Source organism: Lissotriton vulgaris, chromosome 6 (assembly GCF_964263255.1).
Source record: "Lissotriton vulgaris chromosome 6, aLisVul1.2, whole genome shotgun sequence".
Lineage (NCBI taxonomy): Eukaryota > Metazoa > Chordata > Amphibia > Caudata > Salamandridae > Lissotriton > Lissotriton vulgaris.
The window spans coordinates 1,133,497,131-1,133,511,861 of record NC_141694.1 but is presented as its reverse complement, the minus strand read 5'-3'; the positions used below and the strand labels follow the sequence as shown (position 1 = coordinate 1,133,511,861).

Genomic DNA, 14,731 nt, shown 5'->3' with positions numbered 1-14,731 from the left:
CCCTAAACCCCCAGCACAACCCCCTACACTACACAAACACCACTGCACCACCCTAAACCCTAAAACACGACCCCCAGCATGACCCTCTTTACTACACAAACACCAATACACTACCCTGAACCATGAAACACAACCACCAGCATGACCTCCTACACTCACAAACACCACCGCACCTACCCTTAACCCTAAATGTATCCCAGCATGATCCCCTACACTACACAAATACCACTGCACTACCCTAAACCCTAAAACACTACCCCCAGCACAACCCCCACACCACCCAAACACCAATGCGCTACCCTAAACCCTACAACATGACCCCCAGCGCGTCCCCCTACACTACCCAAACACAACTGCGCTACCCTAAACCCTAGAACACGATCCCCAGCTGGCCCATTACACTACCCAAACACAACTGCACTACCCTAAACCCTAAAACACAACCCCAGCATGACACCCTACACTACACAAACACCACTGCACTACCCTAAACCCTAAAACACTACGACCAGCATGGCCCACTACACTACCCAAACACCACAACACTACCATAAACCCTAAATCTACCCCCAGCACCACCCTCTACACTACCTAAACACAGCTGTCCTACCAAAAACCCTAAAACACAACCCCCAGCATGACCCCCTACAACACCCAAAAACCACTGCGCTACCCTAAACCCTAAAACACGATCCCTAAACTACCCAAACAGCACTGCGCTACCCAAAACCCTAAAACACGACTGCTAGTACGACCCCCTACACTATACAAACACCACTGCGCTACCCTACACCCTAAACCAGGACCCCAGCACAACACCCTGCACTACCCAAACACCACTGCACTAACCTAAACCCTAAAACACTACACCCAGAATGACCCCCTACACTACACAAATAGCACTGCACTACCCTGAACCCTAAATCTACCCCAGCACAACCCCCTACCCTACCCAAACAACACTGACTACTCTAAACTCTAAAACACAACCCCCAGCATGACCCCTGCATTACACAAATACCACTGCACTACGATAAACCCTAAAACAGTATCCCCAGCATGACCCCCTACACTACACAAACACCACTGCGCTACCCTAAATCCAAAAATACGATCTCCAGCACAACCCCCTACACTACACAGAAACAACTGCGCTACCCTATACCCTAAAACTACCCCCAGCATGGCCCCTACACTACCTAAACACCACTGTGCTAATACCTATAACACTACCCCCAGTACAACTCCCTACTCTAAAAAAACACACTGCACTACCCTAAACCCTAAAACACTACCACCGGCACCACCCCCTATACTACCCAAACACCACTGCACTAACATAAAGCCTAAAACAGCAGGAGTGTCTGGTACCGCCCTGTCCTGGATCAAATCCTTCCTGGAAGGTAGAACTTTTCAGGTGTCCGACGGACCTGTGCTGTCCAAGGCTCTCCCCCTACAGTGTGGAGTCCCCCATGGCTCCTCCCTGAGCCCCACGCTGTTTAATGTCTACATGTCCCCCCTAGAGGACGTCATTGCCACATTTGGTATAAAAACAGTCATGTATGCCGATGACACCCAATTGGTAGTATTTTTAAACCACTCAAGCAAATGCCTGAACAATTTGGCGGATTGCCTAAATAGCATCCATCGCTGGATGTGTGAATCTCGCCTCAAATTAAACCGAGAGAAATCAGAGATTCTTCTGCTAGGCAACCCATGCAAACTCCCCACGTCCCTCTCTTGGCCACCATGTATGGGCTTACCCCCTACCCCGAAAGCAGAAGTCAAGAGCCTGGGGATCTGGCTGGACCAGGAGCTCAATTTTAAGACCCAGGCCAGGAAAACCGCTGGCATCTGCTTCGGTCTCATTCAACAAGCACAAAAGATCCTCCATCTTCTCCCCTTCAAATCTAGGAAACTGCTTATCCAGGGTCTGGTGAACTCCAGACTGGATTATGGAACCGCTCTGTACCTAGGAGCTCCGGCCTCAGCCATAAAAAAACTGCAATACGCCCAAAATGCAGCCGCCCGACTCCTTACAGGAACCAAGTCCAGATGTTCGGCCAAACCTGCCCTTAAAAGCCTCCACTGGCTCCCGATCAAAGAAAGGGTCACTTTCAAGACCCTATGCATTACACATAAGTTAATGCAAGGCAAAGGCCCGCCGATCCTGAAATCCCTCATCAAACCCTACCACCCCAACAGACAACTCAGGTCTGATTCTCTCTCCCTTGCCTGTATTCCAAGAATAAACAGAGCCCGATCGGGGGGAAGATTGTTTTCCTACAACGCCCCTAAATTGTGGAATTCTCTTCCGCTCTCCATTCGAAGAGAACACAACCTACTCACTTTCCGCAGGCAACTAAAAACTTGGCTTTTTCCATAAATATCTTTCTCTCCCCTTCCCCTTCTGGAATAATAGGTTGTATGTTAGTGCTGGGACGCCCTAGGGTAGCTACGCGCTTTAGAAATCTAAAAATAAAATAAATAAAACACTACCACTAGCACCACCCCCTACACTACCCAAACACCACTGCACTAACATGAAGCCTAAAACACTACCCTCAGCAGGGCCCCCTACTCTACACTAACACCACTGCACTACACTAAACCCTAAAACACTACCCCCAGCACCACCCCTTACAATACCAAACACCACTGCACTACACTAAACCCTAAAACACTACCACCAGCACCACCCTCTACGCTACCAGAATACCACTGCACTACCCTAAACCCTGAAAACACTACCCCAAGCACAACCCCTACACTACAAAAACACCACTGCACTAACCTAAACCCTAAAGCACTACCCCTAGCATGACTCACTACACTACATGAATACCACTGTACCACCCTAAACCCTAAAACACTAACCCCAGCACCACCCCCTACACTACCAGAAAACCACTGCACTACCCTAAATCCTAAAACAATACCACCAGCACCGCCCCTACACTACACAAACACCACTGCACTACCCTAAACACTAAAACACAACCCCTTAACCTACACAAACACCACTGCACTCCCGAAACCCTAACACTCTACTCCAGCACGACCCTGTATACTACACAAACTCCACTGCACTACCCTTAACCCTAAAACGCTACCCCCAGCACGACCCGCTACACTACCCACATACCACATTACTACCCTAAGCCCTAAATCTACCCCCAGCACAACCCCCTACATTACCTAAAAACACTGCAACACCCGAAGCCCTAAAACACTACCCGCAGCACGACCCCCTACATACACAAACACCACTGCATTATTCTAAACCCTACAACACTACACCTAGCATGACACCCTACACAACACAAACACTACTGCACTACTCTAAACCCTAAATTTAAACCCAGCACAACCCTCCACACTACACAAACAGCACTGCACAACACAAAAACACTACCCCAGCATGACCCCCTAAACTACCCAAACACCACTACGCTACCCTAAGATCTAAATCTACCCTAGCACGACCACTACACTACCCACATACCACAGGACTACCCTAAATCCATCCCCAGCACAACCCCCTACACTACCCAAACATCACTGCACTTAACCCTAAAACACTAATCCCAGCATGACCCCTACACTACATAAACACCACTGCACTACCCTAAACCCTAAAGCATGACCCCCTACACTACCCGAAACCCACTGCACTACCCTAAACCCTAAAACACGAACCCAGCACCACCCCTACACTACGCAAATACCACTGCTCTACCCAAAACCCTAAAACTACCCCTAGGACCACCCCCTACACTACCTGAACACCACTGCACTACCCTAAACCCCAAAACACTACACCAGCATCACCCCTACACTACCCGAAAGCCACTGCACTACCCTAAACCCTAAAACACTACCCCCAGCACCACCCTACACTACCTGAACACCACTGCTCTAACCTAAACCCTAAAACACTACCCCTACACATCAAAAGCACCACTGCTCTACTCTAAACCCTAAAACACAACTCCCAGCATGACCCCGTATACTACACAAACACCACTGCACTACCATACACCCTAAAACACAACCCAAGCACAACCCTCTACACTACCCAAACAACACTGCACTACCCTTAACCATGAAACACTGCACACAGCATGACCCCTACACTGCACAACCACCACTGCGCTACCCTAAACCCTAAACCTACCCCAGCACAACATCCCACACAACCCAAACACCACTGCACTACCCTAATACCTAAAACACGACCCCCAGCATGACCCCTTGCACTACACAATAACTGCACTACCATAAACCCTAATACAGTACCCCCAACATGACCCCTTACACTACACACACACACAACTGAGCTACCCTAAATGCTAAAACACGCCCTCCAGCACGACCCCCTTCACTACACAAACACCACTGTGCTACCCTAAAACCTAAAACTACCCCAATCATGACCCATACACTACCTAAACACCACTGTACTAATCCCTAAATCAGAACCTGAGCACGACCCCCTACATTACACCAACACACTGCTCTACACCAAACCCTAAAACACAACCCCCAGCCCCACCCCCTATACTACCCAAACACCACTGCAGTGGCATCGGCGGATTTTGCGGATTCGCAATCCGCGAATTTGCAGATTTGCGAATTTGCGGATTGCGAAAATCCGCAAAATCCGCGAATCCTCGCAGATTTTTTGCGGATTTTTTTTTGTGTTTGCACGGGTTTCTGCAAGTTCGCGAGGGTTTTGTGCAATTTCGCAAATTGCGAACTTACTTGTCAGGTCGCCAGTTTTGCGAACTTGTTGTTTCTACGTGCCCAGCCTGTTTGCAAGCCTTTCTTCATCACTGCCACCCTCTGTCACCACTGGCACTCTCTTTGTTCACCCATGCCACCCTCTGGCTCACCCATGTCACCCTCTGTGTCATCACAGCACCCTCTGGTTCACCAGTGTACATTATTGGGGCAAAGCAAAGCACTGCCATCCTCTGTCAACACTGGCACTCTGGATCACCCATGCCACCCTCTGGCTGGCACACCCATGCCACCCTCGGTGTCATCACAGCACCCTCTGGTTGACCAGTGAGTGTACATTATTGTGGCAAAGCAAAGCACACCTGCTAAGTGCTTTAAGTTTTGCAAAATTAAATTACAACAACACCTGCCCTGCCCCAACTGACATTAATGAAGGCTGGCACCTGCTTGTCTGCTCCCTTTTCTTTCCTTTTCCTGTTTGTTGCAATGTAATTTTTTTTAACAGGAACCTAACCGAATTCTGGAGGGCCCCTTCAGGAAGCACTACAGGGAATGGTTACAAATGCTGAGGTTGAACTTTTGCACCTGCTCATTGCCTTTGCTTTTGCAAAAATCGTTTTTCTGTAATTTCGCGCTATTCGCGAGGCGCGGCGTCGTGCGAAATCGACCGTAGAAGCCGCAAACTAGTGCGAATTACCCCAAGGTCGAGTATGGGCGCCGCCATTTTGTTTGCGTGACTTATTTCCGTTTCCGCCCGTGAAATGTAGTCTCGCGGAATGAGCGCCTTGCGAATACAAGTTCGCACGAGTTCGCGAGAGAAATCGCGTGCGAACTTACTTACGCGCACGTGATCGGGCCGCCATCTTGTTTTTCATTCATTCCTATGTGTCTGGGCATGGTGTTTCTAATCCTCTCTATATCTCTGCCATCCTTTGCTTGTTATAATATTTTTTGAATCTATTTAAATTATTATCTATCCCTCTAGTTTTCTAGCTTTCTATTTTTGTGTTTTAGGCTACTTTTGTTTACTTTTCAACTACTTTTTTAAACTTTTATTTTCTTCTTCCCTAGTCTTATTCTTTTTCATTTTTTCTCCTTGTTGCTACCACCTGCCCAGACCATGGTGAAGCCAGCAGTGAAGCTGCCCAAGACGGGCCCCGCAGCCCGTGCCCGGCTCCCGTGTGGCCGTTTAAGGGCGGAAATGGTGGTGCCCAGGGAGATCTTCAGCCCTGAGGAGGTGGGCGCACTTGTTTTCTATGTACAGCGCCTCCTCCCCAGGACCATTGCGGCAGGCGGCAGGATTGCTGCTGGCTACACCAACTGCCAGGAGCGACGGAAGCGGTGGGAGCAGGTGTGCCCGGCCCTGTTTGACATCTCGGGGTTCCAGCGCACCTACAACCAGGTGACCCACCGCTGGACGGATATCCTGGACAGGGAGCGCGACCTGCTCGACCTGCTGGGAGTGGAGGTCCCCGGGCTTGGTGAGTAGTAGTAGCAATTTTTTCATCACTCACTACTCTGTTTTTTCCCCTGCTCTGTGTGTTATATTGCAAATGTTTGTTTTAACTTTTTTACAAAGAGCAATAATGCTGCCGATCACATTGATATAGTAGAGGTAAATTAATATTTCAAAATCTTCTGTGCATTTCAGGTGCACTGCTCTCCTTCTCTGTGGCGGTGCCACTGCTTATTTGTTTTCTATTTTGTGTTCATTTAATTGGGCTGAGTAATGTATGAGTGTACTTTACAGAACTGCGTAATGCTAGACACAAAGGGGTAGATTTACAAGCCCCTTGCACCACGTTTACGCTGCCTTACCTGGCGCAACAGCGACGTAAATGTGGCGCATCCCTGCGAGTCATGCACAACGTGATGCATCTAGGGAGATGCGTCACGTTAAGGCCTGTGCCTGCGCCACAATGGGTGTGTTCCCACGCAGGGGGGCGGGGGGGGGGGGGCGGTCAGGCAGCTTTGCACCTCGCAAAAGTGCCTGTGTGAAATCTACAAGATTTAACGCAGGCACTTCCGCGACGCTGCCACGTCAATTCTTTATGCCTGCTTGCTTGAAGCAGGTGTAAGGACTGATGCGGTATGTTGAGAATTGGGCAGCCCTGAGCATTGCTAGAGTTGCATCGCGCCTGCGACGCGACTCTAGAGATGCGCCCCTCTTTCGTCACGAGATGCGTCACGCATCTGCCTACCCTTGCGCCAGGGTGTGCCGCATTGTAATTGCGGCGCATCTGCCGTGACGCAAGGTTAGTTTTGCGTTACGCATTTGTTCTGGTGCACCTCTGGAGGTGTGCAGCCCAGAACTCGTAAGTATGCCCCTAAGTGTCAGATTTGCAATTACCTGCGCATCCCTGCAAAGTGTGCGGCACGCCAGCACCACCCATGGTGCGCCGTATTTACAATGCGGCACACCATGGTCCCAAAACGTCACCGAAGCGTTACGCATCGGTGCCGTAAAGGCGGCTCATTGATGGAGTTGCGTCGCCACGATGGCGCAGCTCCAGCAATGCTGCGTCAAGCCGTATGTCTGCTTCATGCAGGCGCAGGGTTTGAGTGACGCATCATTGTCCTAAATGACTGATTGAAATTTTAAATATTCCCCATAGCCACTTTTAGCATGCGTTCCTGCGCAGGAACGCCCTCTCTTGCGCTGGAACGCTCCCTTATGGCGCAGGGCTTTGAAATGGGATGCATCTCCCATATGCGTCACGTTGTTAATATACGCCACACCATGGCGCCTCTCTTGTTGTGGCGCTGCGTCACAAAAGTGACGCATGAACGGAGCAAAAGAGCTGCAAGGGGCTTGTAAATCTGCCCCTAGAGTAGAGGCTCAGGTGCAGTCCTTCCTTTGTAGCCCTCTTTTTGGCTGAAATAGTTGGTTCTTGTTCTTTCTAAATGTTTGATTTGGTTGACAAGGACATCGACAAGCAGCAATCATCAATGTTTTCTGTTCTTTCTTTCATGTTGTACGTCAGGTCCCCCCAGGGGCAAGCGGACGGAAGTGGAACAGGAGGATGCTGTGGCTCCAGAGGAGGAGGATGCAGGCCAGGGCGGCGAGTGCTCCTTTGCTGGCCCCAGTAAGTTTTCATTTAAATATAGAGGACCTATTGTTGTCCAAGCGTTCCTAATTTATTTTTTTTGAAATAGTGTTTAGATAGGAGCACAATCCATAATACTACTGTTGCAGGGACAATTCTCCACAAACCAAACTATGGACACTAAACACCAGAGTAATAATATTTCAGAGTGGCATGTTTGGCACACTGTATAAACCTGGTAGTGTCAGCGGCACGGACCCCTCCTTGCCAAAATTTGCAAAACCTTTGGCTCAGTCACTCTAGTCTGGAGGACCAAAAACCACAGAGTCTATTCAAGTTTAAAAGCTTTATTAAAAGTAAAAGTAAACACATATATTAAAATTAAGTTAGCTGGAAATGGAAAAGTGCTTGGTGCTGAGTTGATGAGTAATGGAACACATTTCTTGTGGTCGAGCCGAGCTTTCACCTGGTTTGAAGTTGATGTTGCTCTTGTCCTTAGAAGTCCAGCTTCTGTCTGTTCAGAGAAAAATGGTGTGTGTTAAAATTAAGCAAGCATTCATCAATTGTGACAAAAAAGTGCAGCAAGACAACAGCCTTCCGTGGAAGGAGGGACATTTTTACTTTAGACTATAGTAGACAGTCAATTACTTTTTCTGTTGTTTTCACATTTCTTCATTCCTAGACCAAATACTAGTGAGTGGTGTAATATAACATTCCTAAATCTACTTTGTAGGTGGAACATTTGGTGGCGGGGCCAGCTCGGATGTGGTGGTGGTGGTCGACTCCGAGTCCGAGGACAACTCTGGGGAGGAGGCGGCGCAAGTGGCCAAAGAAGAGACTGTGAGGAAACAGACAGTGGTGCTGGCGGGTAGAGGTAAGCTGGATCATGGTACTATCTGACTCTTAGATAGCATATGATGTGTATCTACAGAGAGTAGACGGTCACTGGATGAACTACGAAAATACTATGAAATGTTTCCAGGGGGGGGAAACATCACCATCTCCTGAGTCCTGACATGATTGAGCACAAGTATTACATTTTATTTATTTTATTTTATTTTGAAAGTTTTATATAGCGCGAACAAGATCTTTGCAGATATCAGAGCGCTTTACAAGATACGGGGGTGATAGAGTAATACAGTGTAATAGTTGAGGTAGTTAAGTAGTTACATAGTAGTTACATAGTTACATAGGTAGGTCAAAAAAACATGAGGTAGGTCACAGGTGAGGTAGTGTCGGTACAAGGTGCATAGTCAAACAGTTGTGCCAATAATATAAAGTACAAAAATTAGGAGCATATACTTGCTTAATCTAACACGACATAGAGCTTAAATAAACAAAGAACCCCTTAGGGGGAAGAGAAAAACCTTGTGTGGCACCACAGCAGACGACCTGGCAACTACATGAAAACAGAGGGAAAAACAAAAAATGCCAGAAAAAAACAATTCAATCTAAATCAGGAGGATGTGGTTATAGAGCATGGGTCCTCACAAACTTTCTCTCGGGCCAAATTGACAGTGTGGTTTGTGGCCAAGGGCCGCACCGAAGGGGGCAGGGTCAGTGGGGGAGGGGGGTGGATCTAGAGCAACAAAAAAAACTATGACCATGAGGTTGAACTCATGCCCCTGCAGCAGACACCTTCGTCCACTGAGCCACCAGACATGTTATACACACATCTTTCTTTCTCTCTCTCTCTGTCTCTCTCCCTCCCTCTTTCTCTGTCTCCCTCCCTCTCTCTGTTTCCCTCTCTCTCTCTCTCTCTGTCTCCCTCTTTCTGTCTCCCTGTGTCTCCCTCTACCTCGCTGTCTCTCTCTCTCTGTCTCCCTCCCTCACCCTCCCTCTGTCACCCTCTGGCTCCCTCCCTCTCTCTCTCTCCTTCTGTCTTCCTCTCTGTCTTTCCCTGTCTCTGCCCCTATCTGTCAGTCTGTCCCTGTCGCTATCCGTCCCTGTTTCCCTCCCTCTGTCTCCCTCTCTGTCTCTCTGTCTGTCTCTGCCTGTCTGCCCCTTTCCCTGTCTCTGCCTCCATCTGTCTCTGTCTGTGTCTCTCTCTGTCTCCCTCCCTCCCTCTCTCTCTCTGTCTCCCTCCCTCCCTCTCTCTCTCTGTCTCCCTCCCTCTCTGCCTGTCTCCCTCTCCTGCTCTCTCTCCCCCTCTCTCCCTCTGTCTCACTCACTCTGTCTGTCTCCCTCTCTCTCTGTCTCCCTCCGTCTCCGTCTCTCTGTCTCCCTCTGTCTCTTTCTCTCTGTCTCCCTCTGTCTCCGTCTCTGTCTCCCTCTCTGTCTCCCTCCCTCCGTCACCCTCAGTCTCAATCCCTCTCTCTCTCTCCCTCACCATCTCCCTCTCTATCTCTCTGTCCCTGTCTCTGCCTCTATATGTCTGTCGGTCCCAGCCTGCTGTAATTACCATATTGTAATTTGTCACTGGGCCAGCACTGGATGGACCTGCGATCCGGGGGGGCAAGCGCCCCCCCTTGCCCCTCCCTGCGGACACCCATGATTCTGGCCTCAATAGTTTTGTACTGCGCTGGCTAGTTGCTAGTTGTACTGTGACACAACTTTCTGCTGAATCATTTTGTGTTAATCATATTCTTAAAGAGCATTGGTTACAGATTATGTATTTCTTTCTTCATATAGTTGGTAATACTAAAACATCAAACCCATCAAGGAGTATGAAGGCTCTACTGGCCCGGCAACGGAGGCTGGATGCTACTGTTGCCCAATATCGGTGGCTGGTGGAACTGGAGGGGGAGGACACGCAGTCCAGTACATCGAATGGGACACCTGCATCCTCCTCCGTGACCCCACGTTCTGCCGGTCGGCGCAGTGCTCCAGCGATACAGAGCCGGGCTGGCAGACGCCACCGCCAAGCAGCAAAGGCTGCCCCTCACAGTACTCTAAAGGCTCGCTTGCGCCGTGCAATGCACAGAGTGTCCGACCTGGAGGTGGAGGTCCGAAAGTTGAAAGAATATCAAAATTTGTTAGAGGGCCTCCGCTTAGACCACGCCATCCTCCGGAAGCAGTACGATGCCCTGGCCCTAAGGCATGATGCCCTGGAGGCCAAAGTCCACACCATGCATCCCTAGAGTGTCCCTTGCCCCTTTTTTAGAGACTTTTGGGGGGTGGGAATTGGGAGTTGGGGTTTTTGGGGACTTTTGAAGGACTATTTATTTGTTGGGGTTAGTGTGGTATCGGGTTCCCAAGGCCTACATGCTCCATAGATAACCCACTTACACCGAAAGAACTGTTGGCACGGAAACCGAAAAGTACAAAGAACAAGTTTATTAAGACCCCATGGGGTGGTGGTACATTCCTACAGCACCCTTCGGCAATGCAAGAAGTATCACACCGAACGTTGGTGTGATTCGTTCTTTTATACAGTTTACAGGTAAAAAGATAGGCGGTACAAGGTTACAGAGCTTTATGTACATATATGGTCATTTTTGGAACACAGCCAACTCATGGGAGGGGTTACAAACCCACTGGTCAGTTTGGCGGCACATTCCTGAGGGGTGACTGGTCAGTTGGGACTGCGCATGTACAGGCTTGACCATTACTAAAAATAGCCTGTTGCTGGGTAAACTCGAATGGTCAGTGGTACGGACAACGGACTAAAGGGCATGCTGACCACGAGGCCGCTTATTTTCTAAAATGGCCACCACAACATACAAGATGGCGTTTTCTAATTTGGTCAAGTTAAGGAGAATAACGTGTAGCAAAGCTAAGCGCTAACCCAGCCGTCGTCAAATTATGACAGACGACCCTTTTAGCGTTTAGCTGAAGCTACCTCATAGTGGACATAATCCGGGTATTCGTCCTCAATATCAATTAGCATTATTTGGGCAACTTCTTTATGAAGCATCATTTCATTACGAGCAAGAGTACGTCTGGATGGAATGCAGGCTGATAAACACATGGAACATAAGGCAGGACCACATTGCATACATAAACATACGAAGAACAGTATCCCAATAATGACACATAAAATCGTTAATAGTTTCCAACCCCAAGCGGTAAGCATTGACCAGAACCATCCTGAAAGAGTCCAAGTTCCATTGTCTGGGTGTATTTCAGCAGCTATTTTGTGCAACTTCGAAATAGCATCATAAACAGATGGCGAATTATCAGGTACATAGACATAACAGCTGCTTCCGATGATTCTACATGCCCCCCCAGCCACGGTCAGCTAGAACCACATCTAGAACCATACGGTTCTGAAGCGTAACAATCCCAGAAATCTGGAGTTCTTCAGTAATATTCCCTAATGCAATAGCAGTATCATTGGCTACAGCCTCAACAACACAAGTCAATCGTCGTATTTTCCGACTATTCAAAGCAGCCCCCACAAAGGAGAACAGTCCCAAATTAAAGTCCACATATTGTTGTAAGGCAGTATCAGTCTGGTCAATGTCATCCAGAACCACAGTTCGTTTAAGACGATTCAGTACGAAGTCGTGATAAAGCACGTAATCATTGTGATACATTGGTGGGGCAATGAATACAGGGGGCAATACAAAGGATACATAGCAAGTGCCTAACCATCCCAAAGGGAGCTGATGATAGCCTTTAGTTCCACAAATAAAATAGGTATTACGAGATGCCACAAACGATATGCCATTCGGGCTGTCAAATGTAAGTGTAGTGTTGCATTCACTTTTTCCAACCGGGATTGTACCTTTATTACGTATGCACAAATCAGCTTTAGTGGCAATAACATTAATAACATGTGAACAGGATACATTAATATTCCTTTGGTTGCTGTAAACACGGGGTGCAGATACATTGTCGGGGCGATACTCTTCCCATTCAAATCGAGTACCCTCAGCTCGTGGATACCCATCCCGGTCATGGTGACAAATCTTATTCAAACGGAAAAGCACCCCCCCTTTCGTTGGCCATCGCAAAGTGAATAGAAGAGTGTACCAGGCATTACAGGATCCATTATGTGAAAACGGGAGTGGGATGAGTGGAGTGCCCCCTTTCTTTTGATGACCAGGCAACATCCCACACACCCAACAATTGGAAGTATTTGTCATGTTATGAGTATGATGCAGAATCTGCATAAAGCTATTGTTCAAATAAGTCTGTCGGTGCCGTTCTTCATGGTAGGGTAAGGTGAAGTGAAAATGTTCAGATGGAGCCGGGGTAGTCGGCAGCAAATGTTCACGTGCAGGCACCACGAGTTCTACTACCCAGGCTATCACTGCTATCACCACAATTGTCAAGACGAATAAGATGGCACCAAGTATTCTTTTGTCTCGTGATGCAGTGGACACCATAGTTCAAAAAGTTCACAAAGTCTCAAATGTATATATATACCTAAAAAAGAAAAATACGGTGCTGAGCTCCGAGGTAGCCGTTGTTTTCTTCTCCGGGGTTAAGACGGGTGTCGCTACTCTTGGCAGAACTGATCCCCCCCCTTGAGATTCCCGGCTTCCGTTTCACAAACCCCAGAGCGGTAACCAACCAGTCTCGAAAAACAAAAAAATCTCCTTTCTATCTTGGCCGCAGATTGTAGCGCTGACGTCCAGAAACAGTGTGGTCCGGGAAGGCTCCCTCGACTTCGGCCAATGTCACAGCTGGGCTCTTTTCCTTATCCAGAATCTCCTTGTAGTTGGTCAACACAGCAGGATTCACCAGATCTGGAGAGACACGACGGCAGTGAGTTGAGTGCACCCACCGCTTTCTGTTGGTCACTCATACAGCTGTTCGAGTTGCTAGGAGGACCTGCTCGGGGCCACCCACCTCGGTTCCAAGCTATTCGCCCTGTCGAACGACTTCACCATTACGAAGTCACCAGGACGAAGGTTGTGAGCCTCTCCATTGGAGTTGTCAGGGAGCGCTTCTCGAACCTGTTGATGAATAGAAAGCAAATCATTTGTTAATCGTGCCAAATAATCGTTCATCATTATACAAGGCACATCATGTATCAATCGCGGCTTAGGCACTCCCCAAATGTTCATAGGCCTTCCAAACACCACTTCATACGGTGTGAGGCCTGTTCAAGAGTGGGGCACTGATCTGAGAGAGAGCAATGCTAGCGGCAGAGCATCCGGCCACTTTAATGCCGTAGACGCCACAATCTTAGCTAGTTTTAGTTTCAACGTGGCATTGTACCGCTCGACAAGACCTGCTGACTGAGGGTGGAACACAGCATGAAACTTCTGCTGGATCCCCAACCACTTTAGTACATATTCCACAATTTCCCCAACAAAATGAGGCCCATTATCGCTCCACAAAAATTTGCAAACTCCAAATCGAGGGAAGTACTCCTTGAGCAACACCTTAGCTGTTGTCAAAGCTGTATTATCTTTCGTGGGGAAAGCCTCAACCCATTTGCTAAAAGCACACACCACCACTATGACATACTTAAGGTTATTGCAGCGCTCAAGCTGGATATAATCCATTTGGAGTACCTCGAATGGTGCGGAAGGTTGAACGAACCCTCCTTTCGGAGTATGGGTCCCCTTTGCAGGATTGTGCTGTAAACATATCAGACAGGTCTGCACTACTCTCTTGGCAGTATTAGCAATCTCGGGATGCTCCCAAACTCGTGTTAACAATCGAGTGATTGCAAGGGCTCCCACGTGCGCCAATCCGTGTGTCATCTGAACCATTGCCTGCAAGTAAGCTGCAGGCAATTTCCATCTCTCCATGTCCTTGCTCCTCCAACAACCCTCATCATTTAGTAGCCCTTCTGCTGCCCATGCCGCAAGTTCTGATTCAGTAGCTGATTTTTGAATATCTAGTATCTCCGCTCTAGCATCATACCATCGCTCAGCCTGTGATTTTGTTACGTACATGGGGGAGTCAGTTCGAGACATAGCCGTTTGTCTCGCTATGCTGTCTGCAAAAGCATTTCCTTGACCCACTCTATCAGTGATCTTTTTATGGGCACTGCATTTAATTATCGCTACTTTCTTTGGACAAAGCAACGCGTTTAAGAG

General features: G+C 48.4%; 1 protein-coding gene across 1 annotated transcript; it reads left to right on the top strand.

Annotated features, from left to right (window-relative positions):
* Window positions 1–5,944: 5,944 nt before the first annotated feature.
* LOC147708544 (uncharacterized) lies at window positions 5,945–10,870 on the top strand. The gene is made up of 4 exons (XM_086925361.1): window positions 5,945–6,224; window positions 7,728–7,829; window positions 8,524–8,664; window positions 10,422–10,870. Exons 1-4 carry the CDS (start codon window positions 5,945–5,947, stop codon window positions 10,868–10,870), a joined length of 972 nt encoding a protein of 323 aa, XP_086781487.1.
* The last annotated feature ends 3,861 nt before the right edge of the window (window positions 10,871–14,731 follow it).

Excerpts from the sequence above, each read along its gene's own strand:
- LOC147708544 (XM_086925361.1), top strand. The coding sequence starts at position 5,945 with ATGGTGGTGCCCAGGGAGATCTTCAGCCCTGAGGAGGTGGGCGCACTT. Across the intron at positions 7,830-8,523 it reads GTGCTCCTTTGCTGGCCCCA|GTGGAACATTTGGTGGCGGG; the intron begins GTAAGTTTTCAT and ends TCTACTTTGTAG. Across the intron at positions 8,665-10,421 it reads AGTGGTGCTGGCGGGTAGAG|TTGGTAATACTAAAACATCA; the intron begins GTAAGCTGGATC and ends TTCTTCATATAG.